The following is a 16017-nucleotide window of genomic DNA, read 5'->3' as shown; positions in this document are numbered from 1 at the left end:
ATCCATTTTTCATAGAAAGTTGCATCTTCCTGTATTAGAATCTCTTCTGCATTTGTAAAGAGGATGCGGGGTGTACAAGGGTGGGATTCAACTGGTGTAATAACCAGTCCGGTGAGCACTGAACATGCGTGCACAGTGTTTAAAAATCACCTTCTCCTACAAGCAATCACCTTCTCCTGCTGATGTGCAGCAATCAGCTGTGCCGCACAAAGCAGTTGAGGCTGAAAAAGCAGGGAATAAAGGACATCCTAGAGCCTGGGCGGCCGGGTGGGCCAAACAGAACAGAAGATCGTTGCAGTGAACCAGTTCGGTCTCAAGTTGATCTTCAGATCCCACCACTGGGGTGCAGTCACAGAAAACCTGCCCATTAGCATTTCGCAGAGGTTGCAGATTTAAGACTAACTTTTATCTCTGTTCTTGAACTCTCTGATTGGGGACTAAAAAACTTACCCAGAGAGACCACATTCCTATGGTTTTCAAGCATGACTTCCAAATGCAGAAGTTGCTTCTTCCTGTATTACAGTAGAATCTCTTCTGCATTTGTAAAGGGGGATGGGTGGGTGTAGTCACAGAAAGCCTGCCCATTAGCATTGAGGAGTTAATGCGCCATATTTAGGAGTTAATGAAAACAATGACAGCACAATCCCCTCCCATGATCTCCAGAGGACACATAAAAGCACACCTCATTCTTTTCAGCCTCCACACATAAGTTCAAATAAAAATTGAAAAATACACATAAGAAATGGCACATCTAAGCAAAGGGACACTAACTCTTTCCTTCCTTAGAGTATGAGAAGGCCAGATCCTATCCTTCTCCCTCCCAGGAGATGATATGTGATTAGTAATTTTTTTTTTAAATAAAAAACTATCAGGGTAATCTGTCTTCTTGAACTCTCTGATTGGGGACTAAAAAACTCTTACCCAGAGAGTACACGTTCCTATGGTTTTCAAGCATGACATCCGAATGCAGCGCTTTCTGGTCAGAATCCAACTGAGACCATTCATCCTCAGAGAAATGCACAGCCACCTCCTCAAAGGACACAAGACTCACCTGAACACAGAAAAAAGAACAGAACAGGATGATTCAGAAGAACTGTTTATCTTCAACAATGATTTAGATAAGTAGATAGAAGAGGAACTCATCAAATTTGCAGGCAAGACCTAATTGATAGGAATACCAACAATCCAGAAAATAGGCTCGAGATATAGAAAGATCAACAAATTGGGCGCCATCTAACAAAATGAAATTCAGAAGTGAGAAATGTAAGGTTCTACATTTAGGAGAGAAAAACCAAATGCACAGGCATAGAACAGGTGGTACCTAGTTCAACAGTAGTAATTGCAACAGGGATTGTGAAGTCCTAGTGGACAATCACTTAAACATGAGCCAGCATTGTGTTACAGTGGCCACACAACACAATCATAGGATGCATTAAAAAAAGGATAGAATTAAGATCACATGAAGTGTTAGTTCCACTTTGTAATGCCTTTGTAAGACCACACTAGCAATCTTGCATCCAGTTCTGGTTGCCACTGTGTTAAAAAGATCTTGAGCCTCTAGAAAGAGTGCAGAGGAGAGCAACACAAATTATTAGTGGACTGGAGGTTAAAACATATTAAGAACAATTGCTGGAATTGGGTACGTCTAGTTTAATGAACAGAAGGACTAGGGGGGTGACATGATAGTAGTGTTCCATGAAGCAATGGGTGGAAACTATTCAAGGAGAGAAGCAACCTAAAACTAAAGAGAAATATCCTGAGAGTGGAAGCAATTGATCAGTGGAATGACTTGCCTCCAGAAATTGTGGGTGCTCCAACACTGGAGGTGTTTCAGAAAAAAATGGACAGCCAGGGAGAAAGGGGAGGAGCTGGTGTCATGACAGTACGGTCTGCAGTAGAACTCCAAGATTGCAGCTGATATCTTCGCCCCTGGACGGTCCAAACGGACCTAAACCGTCCCGTAGGGACGGTGATAGCGAAGGGCACATCCTGTGGATCCCAGGGACATCACAAAGTCCCTGGTTGATTCAGGAGAAGTCCCTTTTGCCGGCGGCGGAGAGGCAGCCCCAAAGCTGCTGAAGTTGGGACAGCTCCGGAAAGGAAGAGACTGAAAGAGAAAGTGTGTCGTTTCGGTGACAATCTTTTTTTTACTAATATTTTGAGACTTGAAAGGACACACTAAGTATAAGAAGAAATCTGTAAGATTTTTGACAAAATTGAATAAACGGCGATTTTTAAAGGGAGACGTCAAAGTGAGGCTTGGCTTTTTATTTCTTTACTTTTTTACTGGACTTTATTGCGACTTAGCAGTTAACTGGACTGAATTTTCCTTTATATATATTCTTTTTTTTCTCTTCTCCTTTTTTGTCAAATTTTTAGATTAGAGGCTCCCTTTGTGTGTATATACACACACACACACACACACAGTTTCTTTCTTTTTTTAACCTCAATTATGTTTTTCTGGGAAGGGGGGGGAAAGTGAGAACAAAGAAACTTTGTAACACTGCCAACTAGAGGCTTGAAAATATTTTACTTGAAGTGGAGAGAACTGTGAAAGACTCCTTCTCAAGGACATTGCAACTTGATAAGATAAAGGGAAGAGCGCCGGAGAATATTATTACAAGTGTTCTTCTGGACTTCTATCAACAATCTAACACTTGAAGCTTGGCTTTGAAGTTTGTGGAGAAGAGAGTCATAATAAGAGCCTTGGATAATTAAATAGTGCAGTGTGTTTTCTTCTATTTTCTTTTAGTTGTGCTACCCCGCCTTACCAGCTCTACTGTAAACTTTTATTTTTGCAATATTTTTATTTTCGCTTTTTATTTTAAAGGGAAAGCCTCAGAATTTCTCCTTTTTCTTTTTTACATTGGGATTTTTGCTTCTTCCATCCATGTTTTTGGTTTATTCTGGTTTCCTTTTATTATTGAGATCTTTCAATTGGATTAAGGTGTGAAGAACCTGAAGAAACTTTTTTCTTATTTTTTTTTTCTTATTATTATTGGGTTTTTTTCCTTCTTATTTTTATCCTTTATTGTGGATTATAATTGACTATTTCATAATTGGATTAAGGTCCAGAAGAACCTGAAGAATTTTTTCTTTTCCTTCTTTCTTTACTATCATTGGGCTTTTTACTCTCTACTATTTTTATTTCCCACTTTGGATTATAATTGGCTACTTTACTAATTGGATTAAAGTCTAAAAGAATTTGAAGGTCTTGAATCGTTCAAAATGAGTAGGAAACTCATACCTTCTGGCGTCTCTACCTCTACTTCTGCCTCCCCACCATCTGGAGGACAACGTTTAATTCAAACAATGTTAAAGTAAGACAAAGAACAAGAAAAAGTGACCCTACAGATGATTATGCAAGGAATCCAAGATCTCAAGATAAAATCAGACACCATTGAAAAGAGAACAGAGAATATTGAACAAAGAATAGAGAACATTGAACAAAGAACGGGGAAGACCGATGGCAAAATTGAAAATATCCAACAAATGATGGCGAAGTATGACAAGACATTCCAAAAAATTGAAGAAGAAGATAAAGAGAGGAGAAGATTGGAAATATTGATAGCAGATTAACAGTGGTTGAACAAGATAAAAGTGGGATGAAGTGGGAGATGGATAGGTCAGAATTCTATCTCAGATTTCAAAATATAGAGGAAGAAAAAGGACAAAATTTAGCTGCGATAATGATAGAAATTCTGGGTGAAGCTTTGGAAATAACAGAGGAAAAGATGATGGATGGAGTAGATGAGGTATATTGAGTCTTTACAAGATATGCGATGAGAAACAACTTACCAAGAGAAGTTCACATCAGATTTACCAAAAAATCCATTAAAACACAAATATTACAAGTGGCAAGAGAGAAGATGTTGAAATACAAAGACAAGGAGATTGTGGTTTTAAAACAAATACCTAGAAGAGTGAGAGAGATGAGAAGAGAATATCGATTTTTGACTAAAAAGCTATTGAAAAAGGAGGTGAATTATAGATGGTTGATTCCAGAAGGACTAATGTTTACATGGCAAGAACAGAGACACAGAATTGATTCAACTGAGAAAGCAGAACTTTTCTACCCAGAATTTTTTGGAAGGAGAGGAAGAGGCAGAAAAAGAGATCTCACTAATTGAATTCCAAGAGAACCAAATGGGGACTGAAAAAGAAGAAGGCGCAGTAGGTGGACAGGTGGAAATCAAAGAACAACGTGAATCAAGATCTACGAGAGCTGTCAAACCTAATTACAAAATATAATCATAGAAGAGAAAAAACTGATTACAATGAATATAAATGGACTTAACAGCTGTCAAAAGAAGGAAAATTTTTCATAAATTAGAGAAATTAAAATTTGATATATTTTTTTACAAGCAGTACATATTAAAAAACCATATGAACAATTGTTAGTACAGCCAAAATTAGGGAAAATATTTACTTCTTTGACTCAATGTAAGAAAAGAGGAGTGGATTTATACATTAAAGAAACTATCCCAGCAAAATTGATTTATACTGATGAAGATGGAAGAGTATTAATGGTGGAAATAATGGACAATAATATAAAAACACTCTTGATTGCAATTTATGCTCCAAATGATAAACAAGAAGAATTCTATAAAAAATTACACATGGAAATAATTGGACTGGACTATGCCAATACAGTTACGATGGGAGATTTTAATGGAATTGTGGACAATAAACTGGACTATACAGCAATAACAACAAAGCAAAACAGAAAGACTCTCCCTAAATCCTTTTTTAAAATGATAGATGAATTAAATTTAAAAGATATATGGAGAGTGTACTGTATTAAAATTCTTGAAGACTCGCATTCTGATTGGTCCACCCGGACCGCAACCCGATTGGTCCATGGAATGACTGTGATTGGAGCGCTAAGAATCTACCGCGATAGGCCGAGCCGATCGCGGGAGATTCAAAGCGCTGCCATTGGCTGCCGAGCTGCCGGCCGGCTGTATAAAGCCAAGCGGCTCGCACACTTTAACCATCCTTGTTCAGATGCTACAATAAAGAGCTGATTGTTCACTTTCGTGTCTCGCCTCTTATGTGACCCGATCCACCGATCTAACACTGGCGACAAAGGTGGGATCGTGAGGCGAGGACCAACTAGCACGTGGCAAATGGTGATCAGTGCCTGCAAGATGGCCAGCACCCTGCCGCCCGCTCCGTTCGACCCAGCAACTGAAGACTGGGAGTCCTACATCGACCGCTTCCAGATGTTTCTGGAGTGCAGCAACCTCAAGGACGCCAACGGCCAGAGGAAACGGGCAGTATTCCTAACACACTGCGGGCTCGCGGTGTTCAAAATGGCCAAGGCGCTGGCGAAACCCACCGACGTCAAGGAGATGGACTGGGCTGACCTCGAGCCCATCTTGCGCCGCCATTACGCCCCTACCGTGCCCATCCTCATTCGCAGGCATGACTTCTACCACCGAGATCAGCGCAAAGGCGAGACCATCGGCGACTTCGTGGCCCAGCTGCGGAACCTGGGAGGCCCCTGTGAGTTCCCCGACCTGGACCAGGCACTTCGGGACCCCGTGCTGCAGAGCTGGCTGATGGCCAGAGGCAACATCTCCCTTGCCGATGCCCTCGCAGAGGCTACCGCCGCCGAGGCCACCCACCAGTCAGCAGCCCGGATAAGGCAAGCCAACACAACCGAACGGCCACCGACCAATGAAGCGACCCCAGCCACCGCGAAGCCTAGGGAAACCAGCCGTCGAGAAACGACTATGCATCATGGCGACTTCGAACCCCAATCCGACACCGAGGACGAAGACGAGGAAATCCATCGGCTGCAGACCGAGCGCGACCGCTGGGATCGCAGGGGACGTAAGTCGAGTTTCCATTGCGCCGGCTGCGGCGGCGATCACCCCCGCTCCAAATGCTGTTTTCTCGACGCCATCTGCAGGCACTGCGAGAAGCGGGGGCACATCACCAAGGTGTGCCGGAACAAAAAGAGCTACAGCCCGCAGCGACGAGGAAACAGCCCACGACGACGAGACGGCACCCCCCCCCAGGCACCGAGACCGACCGACTGAGAGCCGGTGGAGCCGCGACAGCCGCACCAGACGACTCAGCGAAGCACAGCGGCGCGAGGAAACCCACCAGACGGTCGTCATCGGCCATTCATCAACCATGGATGCCCGAAAGGTACACGTGGCCCTGTGCATCGAGGACCAGCCCTGCGAGATGGAAGTGGACTCCGGGTCCTACCTCTCAATGGTTTCTTGGCGCACAATCAAGCGCTAGTCCCGACCATCCGCCGCAACGAACTAGACGACCAGAAGCTAATCCTGAAAGACTATCAGGGAATCCGCATCCCTGTGGCCGGCATCGGGCACTTTAAGGTCACGTTCAAGGACCACACCGACATCTTGCCACTCACAATCGTGGACCGGGACCGCCCCAGCTTGCTCGGCCTGCAATGGTTCACCCCGCTGGGCATCGAGGTGACGGGCATTCACCACACAGACGAGGCCGGCTGGGAAGTGACGCTCGTAAAAGAATTCCAGGAGGTCTTCGACAACTCGCTAGGCAAGTACCGAGGGCCCCCTATATCTTTCAACCTTAACCCTAACACCGCCCCAATCTGCCTCAAACCCCGGCGAGTGCCTTTTGCGCTCAAGCCGAAAATCGACGAGCAACTAGACAAGCTCGTCGCGCAAGGGGTACTAGAGCCCATCGATCATGCCCGTTGGGAAACGCCCATAGTCACCCCCATCAAACCCGATGGCTCCATCAGAATTTGCGGGGACTACAAGGCCACCCTCAATCACGCGCTGCAGCAAAGAGCCTACCCAGTCCCAGTAGTACAGCACCTTCTGCACTCACTGGGGGGAGGCCGGTCTTCGCAAAACTCGACTTGGCACAAGCGTATCAGCAATTGCCGGTCGATGCGGAGACAGCCGAAGTGCAAACGATTGTTACACACCGGGGGGCTTTTCGGGGCAACCGACTCCAATTTGGAGTCAGCGTCGCCCCAGGAGTCTTCCAAAGTCTCATGGAAAGGCTCCTCCAGGGAATAAAAGGGGTGGTTCCCTACTTCGATGACGTGCTGATCACAGCCGCCAACAGAGAACAATTAGAGACCCGTTTAAGGGCGGTGCTTAACAAATTCAAAGACGCCGGCCTTAAAGTCAAAAGAAACAAATGCCAACTCCACACCGAGAGGGTCGAGTTCCTGGGGTACCTCCTGGACCGGCCCGGAATACACCCAACCGGGAAGAAACTCAGAGCCATCAAGGAAGCCCCCACACCAACAAACAAGGCGGAACTACAGGCATTTTTGGGACTACTTAATTTTTACAATGTTTTCCTACCCCAAAAGGCGACCGTGGCGGAACCCCTACACCGGTTACTAGATAAAGCGGCCATCTGGACCTGGGGGAAGCGGGAGGAGACTGCGTTCCAACGAACAAAAAACCTGCTGACATCGGACGCAGTCCTGATCCTGTATAGCGAGACCCTCCCGCTCATGGTAACGTGCGACGCATCACCTTTCGGCATCGGAGCAGTCCTCAGCCACACCCTACCCGACGGGAAGGAAGCACCCATCGCCTTTTTCTCCCGAACGCTGGCCAAGCCAGAAAGAAATTACAGTCAACTGGACAAAGAAGCCCTCACCATCGTCGCCGGAGTGAAAAGGTTCCACGAGTACCTTTACGGTAGGAACTTTTCAATCATAACAGACCACAAGCCCCTGCTCGGGATACTCGCAGGGAACAAGGCCACCCCAAATATCCTGTCACCCCGGATGACGCAGTGGTCCGAGTTCCTTGCCGCATACTCATACGAACTGTCACACCGGCCCGGCAAAAACATTCCACATGCTGATGCACTAAGCCGGTCACCATTACCCAACCTAGATGACGACCCAGCGCCCACAACGACGACCCAGCGCCCACAACGACGACCCTGCAAATCGAGACCCTACCCAGCTTACTCTTAACCGCGCCAGACATTGCCCATGAAACAAATAAAGACAAACGGCTGGCGCGGGTATTGAGCTGGGTAGAGCGGGGGTGGCCAGAAAATGATGGTGGCGAGCAGTTCAAAGCCTTCCGAAGCCACCAAACTGAGCTGTTCTCACAAAGGGGGTGCATACTCTGGGGCGACCGGGTAGTCATACCGGAAGCGCTACAAAACAGAGTGTTGGCAATGCTGCATGAGGGACACCCGGGGATCGTCAAGATGAAAGCCCTGGCCAGAAGCTACGCTTGGTGGCCAGGGATGGACAAACAAATCGAGACATGGGTCGCCAGCTGCAGCAGGTGCCAAGAGTCGAGAGCCAACCCCCCCGCTGCCCCGGTCCTGGAATGGGAAACCCCGAGAGGACCATGGTCGCGAATACACATAGACTTCGCCGGGCCAACCAAGGGGCATACATTCCTCATCACCGTAGATGCTTACTCCAACTGGCTGGAGGTAAGCACGATGAGGGCAACAACAACAGAAGCGGTCATCGACAAGCTCAACAAACTCTTTGCAACGCACGGGCTACCGGATGTCATAGTGTCGGACAACGGGCCACAGTTCACGGCACTGGCATTTGAGAAATACCTGGGCGAACGAGGCATCCGACACGCCTTGACCTTGACGGCTCACCCGGAACGGATGGTCCAATACACAAAAAAAGCCATCCAAAAAATCGAAACCGGCGACATCCAGGAAAAAATAAACAAACTACTCTTCATACAGCACATCACGCCGAGCTTGACCACGAACAAGAGCCCAGCGGAGTTACTAATGGGAAGGAAACTGAGGTCCCCACTGGACCGCCTACACCCCACCTACAACCCAGAGAAACCCCCGGACTCCTCCAGCCAGAACCGGGCATTCAACATCGGGGACACGGTCTACGCGAAGAACTTCATGGGAGACCCGCTCTGGATACCTGCACAAATAACACAGGTAATCATACAGACTCCAAACGACAGATAGAAGGAGCTGGAAGCGGCACATCGACCAGCTACGGTCCAGACTAGCCGCCAGCACCCCCGACACCCCAACAACAACAACCAAGGAAAGCAGAGAGGGAGGGGAAGCCTCAACAACCAAGCCGGTAAATGACGGAAGGCCGGAATCATCAACGGCACATCCCCCAACGCAAGCCGAACACCCCCCACCAGAAGACAGAAACGCTCAAATAAACCAGCCATACTCACCAGCAGACCTCGAACTGTCGCAGACGGTTCTTCACCTGGAAGGTACAGACAAGCCAGCTCAACCAGCCCGGAAAGACCGAGCGAGAGCAACAGGAACCGCAACTCGACCAACCCAGGTAGTCCGGGCGGGAGCTGCGGCGACAGGCCCGGCTCACCCTCCCAGGCGGTTCCATCAACGAAGTTGAGAGCGACGCGGAGCCCGTCCGAACCGCCTGACGATCACACACAGACTGAACCGCGCAGGTCAGACAGACAGATTCGGAGCCCCACCTACCTGTGCGACTACGTCACGACGCTGCGTCGGACGAAACCATGAGGGGAGGGGTGTTCTGTATTAACATTCTTGAAGACTCGCATTCTGATTGGTCCACCCGGACCGCAGCCCGATTGGTCCATGGAATGACTGTGATTGGAGCGCTAAGAATCTACCGCGATTGGCCGAGCCAATCGCGGGAGATTCAAAGCACTGCCATTGGCCACCGAGCCGCCGGCCGGCTGTATAAAGCCAAGCGGCTCGCACACTTTAACCGTCCTTGTTCAGATGCTACAATAAAGAGCTGATTGTTCACTTTCGCGTCTCGCCTCTTATGTGACCCGATCCACCGATCTAACAGAGAGAAAGAAATGCTAAAACTAAACAATACACTTTTTATTCAAACAGACATTTATCATGGTCCAGATTAGATATGATTTGGATCTCAACAGAACTAATATCTAACATTCAAGAAATAAATATTGGAACAAGTACTTGGGCAGACCATAATCCAATGACAATTAAATGGAAAGGACAAAAAAAAAGATCGAGATGAACGCTAAATAATACTATTTTAAAGGAAAAAGATTTTACAAAATGGATCAAGAAAGAAATGGCCTTTTTCTTTAAAGAAAATAAAAAAGAAGATACTTCAATTCAGAATGTTTGGGATACAATGAAGGCATATGCTAGAAGCTTGATAATAGACTATATAAGAAAAAAGAATATCAGGAAAAGGCAAGCCACTAAAGTTTTGGAAGATGAGTATAAAAGACTTGAAAAAGAATTACAGAAAATGCCACAGAAAAAAAGATATTAAACTAAAATTGGACATAATTAAACATAAAATGGGTCAAATAGAGAAAGAAGAATTGGCAAAGAAAATTAGAAGTGCTAAACAGAACTATTTTGAAGATGCAAATAAACCAGTTAGATGGCTAGCATATAAATTGAGAAAAGAGAAAGAATCAAGGAAAATATCACAGTTAATAGATGATCAAGGCCAAGTTTGCTATGGTAATAAAGAGAAAAAGGAAATTATTCGAGACTTCTACGGGCAACTATACAAGCAAGAGAATATTGATGAGGAAAAAGTCAAACAGTATCTACAGAATGCTAATCTACCTAAGATATCTAACGAGACTAAAAAAAATGTTAGAAAGCAATATAACAATGATGGAATTAACTGAAGCACTTAAGAAACAAAATAATGGGAAAGCACCAGGTCCAGATGGGCTTCCGGCAGAATTTTATAAAACACTACAAGAATCATTGAGCATTCCATTGCTAGAAGTCATGAATGAAGCTATGTCAAAGAAGATGATACCTAAACATGGTCAGAGGCTTATATTACACTTATTCCAAAAGAAGAGGCTGATCCACTCCAAATTAAGAACTATAGACCTATTTCTTTACTAAACGCAGACTATCAAATCTTTGCTTCAATCTTGGCAGAAAGACTTTAAAAAATCTAAATAACTTTATTCATCCAGATCAAAATGGATTTCTGCCGAAGAGACAAATTAAAGACAATATGAGAGTAATCCTGGATACTTTGGAATATTATGAGGCACATCCTGAAAAGCAAATGGCTTTAATATTCCTAGATGCCCAAAAGGCTTTTGATAATGTGAACTGGAGATTTATGTTACTACTATTGGAACAGATGGGTTTTGCCAGAAAATTTATTCAAGCAATAGAAGCCATGTACTATAAGAAAACGGCAAAGGTAATGATAGAGGGAGAATTCACAGATTTTATTAATATAAGAAAAGGTACAAGACAAGGATGCCCTCTATCACCTTTGCTATTTGTATTGACTTTGGAAGTGTTGAATAGAAATATTAGAGAAGATAAAAGTATAAAAGGAATGAAAATTAAAAAGGAAGAATTCAAATTGCAAGCCTTTGCAGATGACTTAGTCTTTATTTTGGAAGACCCTTTAGAAACAGCTCCAAAACTATTGGAAAAGATAGAGGCGTATGGTGAGGTGGCTGGTCTGAAAATAAAGATAAAACAAAGATCTTGACAAAGAATATGTTACTAAGACAAAGAGAAGAACTGGCAGACCTATTGAAAATTCAAGTCACAAACAAGGTCAAGTATTTGGGGATATATTTGACATCAAGATGTAGTACATTAAAAGAGAATAATTATATTAAACTTAAACAACAGATAGCTTTAGATTTGAAGAAATGGGAAAATCTACAGTTGTCATTAATAGGGAGAATCTCAACAATCAAGATGAATATCTTACCCAGAATCTTATATTTGTTTCAAACAATACCAATTAGGCTCGGAAAAGACTATTTTGAAGACTTAAATAAAATTGTGTTGAAGTATATATGGCAAGGTAAGAAAGCGAGAATAAAGCTAAAACTCTTACAAGATGCTAGAATTAGAGGAGGTTTTGGTTTGCCTAATTGGGAGTTGTACTATCAAGCTGCAAATTTGATGTGGGCCAAGGAATGGATAACATTAAGAAAGACCAGATTGTTGACATTAGAAGGTCATGATTTGCTGTTGGGTTGGCATGCTTTTTTATGGTATAAGGGAACTAAAACACAGGGTTATTTCAGAAGACATTATATACGGAAGTCTTTGTGGTTAAATTGGGAGAAGATCAAAAGACAATGTTATTTGAAAATTCCAGTTTGGTTATCGACCATTGAAGCATTTTCCTATCCTATAATTTATAAGAAGGAACAAACAGTTAGATATGGGGAAATATTGGATGAAAAGGGTGAACTTAAATCGATGCAAAACTTAGAGGAACAAGGTATAAAGATGAATTGATTTTCATATCCGCAAATACATTCAAGGTATGATGAAGATTCTAAAACAGAGGGATTTTATGATAAACTGACTGATCTAGATAAGATTTTGACAGGTACTGATGAAAAGGTGATTAAAAAATTATACGGTTATTTACTGGGAATTAAACTAGAGGAAGAACAAGTTAAAGAAACTATGATTGCTTGGGGGAAGAATTTTGGATGTGGGATTGATTTAGAGAAATGGCAAAAATTGTGGTCTCAAAATTATAAAATGACAATGTCAATAGCTTATAAAGAAAATTTGTATAAGATGTTTTACAGGTGGCACTTTTCCCCGACAAGAATGGCAAGAATGTTCAAGAATAAATCTGAAAAATGCTGGAAATGTCATCAGATACCTGGCTCATATTACCATATGTGATGGACTTGTGAGGACGCTAGAAAATACTGGACTAAAATTTGCATGTGCTTGGAAAAAATGACAAAGAAACACATAGATTTGAAACCAGAGATCTTTTTATTGGGAATCTTACCTGATACATACAGTAAAGATTTGAAATGTAGTAACAGCGGCTAGGATTGTATTTGCTAAAAATTGGAAAAATGAGAAAATACCATTGCAGGAAGAAATTATTAAGAAAATATTGGAATGTGCTGAAATGAGTAGATTGACATTTGAAATTAGAGAACAAGAGGATAAACAATTCTATAAAATTTGGGATCTTTTCTATCAATGGTTGGATGATAAAATACAATAATAGAATATTTAGAAATTTAGATAATAATGAATATATAAAAAGATATTTTTTCTTTTCTTTGTTATTTGATATCATATCTATAAAATGTTTTCAGGATAGATTTGGTATGACTCTATGATTTGTTATAAAATGAACTAAGTAAATTATAGTTATCTCGTAAAATATGGATGAATAAAATTATAGTCAAATGATTGTTTAATAGTGATACTACGATATATAATTTCTAATTGATAATATGAGTTATTATTTAATGTAACTATAATTGAGACTACGAAATGACTGCACAAAAACTGGTAAACCAACCAACACACAGTTTGTATATTTATGAAAGAAAGCTGGATGTTTTTATGTTTTGTTTTGTTTGTTTGTTTTTAAAAAACTAATAAAATTGTTTTCAAAAAAGAAAAAAACGGACAGACATGAATCTGAAATGATATAGGGCTTCCTGTCTGAGCAGGGGGTCGGACTAGAAGACCTCCAAGATCCCTACCAACTCTGTCATTCCGTTCCATTGATCCCAAATTCCCAAAGCCAAGATAGGCACAATTAAATGTCTGTGCATCACATAAATCCTAATTTTAGGTGAGAAAATGGTCAAATCTGAAAATTTCTTTGACTGAAGTAATATTTGGGGCAAGTTTTATCAAGTTGATTCTGCAAAACCTTTAGTGCCGTTCAGTAAAGTAATCCCACTTCTGGATCAGCTGATCTCGCACTCTGTCTATCATCTATTGATCTCATGGTCTCAGCCATTGGCTGAATGGGAGAAAACCAAGAGGAGAAAATTCCCTGCGAAGGTCGTTTCTCAGCCTTTGCAAAGTGGGAATGTTTGATCTCCTAATTCAGGCACAAATGAGAAGATTGGAAATTATTTTGTATCCCAAAGTACCTTGATTACATGCTCTACGTGGCCACTCTTTTTGGATTTTAATAGTCTGCTTTTTTTAATTTGCTTATTTTTTTTGAACTACTGGTTATAAACAAGGCTTTTTAAAAATGGTAATGTGGCAATGTGAACATACAGTTACTTTGAAAACATTTCCTAAACAGAATCTGAGGGCAAAAATGACAAACAATCATGTCGCAGGTATATTCTACACAGGAAGCTCTGCTGATTGAGACCAACTTGAACCTACTATTGTGCTTTCTATGTTACTCAGGAACACCAAAATAATCCAATCCAAACAAGGAGGGAAAATAAAAAGAGACAGCACTCTGCACATTTCCTTCAATTCCCGATTAGAACACAAATCTAATAAGTTTTCCCTTTCTTACTTGATTTGGAGGTTCAACAGCTCTTTGAGGTCCACCAGAAAAGCCAGAAAATTTCATTCTTTGTTTCTCTGTAAGGAATAAATGATTTCAAAATGCATAATTAACAAAATAGGAGGAGGTATTCTATAGAAGAGAAGAGATAGCAAAGATAAGACAGGTGGATCTTCAATTACCTGCTGAGGTGTCCCGACTTGGATCTTCCCAAGGCAATCTCTTGAAAAGTAGCTCCTGGGGGGGATTTGATGGGTTCTTCTTTCCCTCTGGATCTCTCATCTCCACAGTGCAGCACTTCAAATCAGAGGAAGAAAAAAAGAAGCAGAATTAATGTACGTCAAACAAAATAAAGTGGATTCTTATATCCGGAACACAACCTCAAAGCCCCCAATATCCATCAGTGAGGTTGAGTGAGAAAACAATGGAACAATGTCCTACAAGAATATATGGATATATATCTCCACGTATAAGTTATATATAATATATCTCCACGTATAAATGCCAGAGAAGTTTGGGAAGTATTCAAACACATTTTCTATTCCCATTTGAGCTCCCTAAAGTGCCTCACCTCCAACTCAACCTGCTCCTTCTTCTCCTCCGCCTGGCTCAGGAGGAAGCCTTCCGCCAGGGCCACTGCCTGGGAGCTGGTCTCTGCTCCACATTCCCGCACCCAACTCTCCATCTCTGGGGGCAGAAGGAACAGGAGCTGCTCCAGAACAACCAGGTCCAGCATCTGGGCTTTGGTGTGCTTTTCTGGACTCAGCCATCGCCTACAAAAGTTGTGGAGTTGGCTGCAAAGTCCTCGGGGACCCTCAGCTTCCTGGTATCGGAGGCTCCTGAAGTTCCAGGCTTGAATTTTTGAGAATCTGGTGGTTTCCTCCATCATGCACTCGATCCAGGATTGAATTCGGAAGACGGCTGGGCATGTATCTCTCTCCCTTCTCAGCCCCTCTTTGCATGGGAAGAGCCTACCCCACTCCACCCCCACCACGCCTGGATCCCTCCCCTGCAAGTCTCTCCTCATAGGAGCTCCGTTAAGGAGAGCAAATGCTAATATTATAGAGAGGCAAGGCTCAGGGGTGTCCCTCCCTTCTCAGCCTCTTCTGGAAAGCCAGCCGAAACGGTCGCCCTCCAGTGGCCCAAAAGAGAAGCGTCTATTCCCTTCTCATATCTGAAGGAGCCCCCTGGTGCAATCTGAAACATTTGAATCAGAATAGAGCTGGAAGGGAAGAAAGGGAACTTTTTCAATGTGGAAAAAGAAGGAGGAGGCTGTCCTGTCTCCTCATTTTCTTGCTTTTTAACATTAAAGCTCATCTCAGCAGGCTGTGAGACAAGGTAGAAGCCAAAAGAGAGATTTTGAAAGCTTAAAGGCCTTGAAGGTGGGGTTTCAGCTGACAGTTGCTGAGCCTGAGGCAAAAGGCAGCCAGGGCCTACAGATGGGGATTTGAGGGCATTTTCTTCAAAATATCTCTTGTGTAAAAAGTCTTTTGCTTGATATGCTGATGCCTCTGTTGTAAAGGAAGCCAAAATACAAAGAAAGATGCACACATTAACTCTCTGGAAAAATACCACTGAAAATTAGAAATCAGATGTAGGGTGATTGTTTGGGGGGATCCTTCCTTCCTTCCTTCCTTCCTTCCTTCCTTCCTTCCTTCCTTCCTTCTGTTGAAAGTCTGGAAAATGCCTTTCTTCTGAGAGCTCGATTTTCCTGCTGGAAGAACTCTGGTTTAAAGACAGAGACAACTGCTTGGAAGTCTCTCAGCATCTCAGTCCTTCTCTTTTCCTTC

The 16017-nt window shown here is 43.1% G+C and overlaps 1 protein-coding gene across 1 annotated transcript; it reads right to left on the bottom strand.

The window, feature by feature from the left end:
• Nucleotides 1–523: 523 nt before the first annotated feature.
• LOC113451827 (zinc finger protein with KRAB and SCAN domains 4-like) lies at nucleotides 524–15234 on the bottom strand. The gene is made up of 4 exons (XM_087928453.1): nucleotides 14799–15234; nucleotides 14410–14524; nucleotides 14237–14304; nucleotides 524–1051 (listed from the first exon to the last, which is right to left on the bottom strand). The coding sequence occupies exons 1-4, from the start codon at nucleotides 15114–15116 to the stop codon at nucleotides 869–871; spliced, it is 684 nt and encodes a 227-aa protein (XP_087784579.1). The 5' UTR covers nucleotides 15117–15234; the 3' UTR covers nucleotides 524–868.
• Nucleotides 15235–16017: the final 783 nt, after the last annotated feature.

The sequence above is a fragment of the Pseudonaja textilis genome, chromosome 2 (assembly GCF_049901715.1).
Source record: "Pseudonaja textilis isolate UNSWEBS1 chromosome 2, rPseTex1.2, whole genome shotgun sequence".
Classification (NCBI taxonomy): Eukaryota; Metazoa; Chordata; class Lepidosauria; order Squamata; family Elapidae; genus Pseudonaja; species Pseudonaja textilis.
Note: the sequence above shows the minus strand (reverse complement) of the source record. Positions and strands in the feature narration are given on the sequence as shown.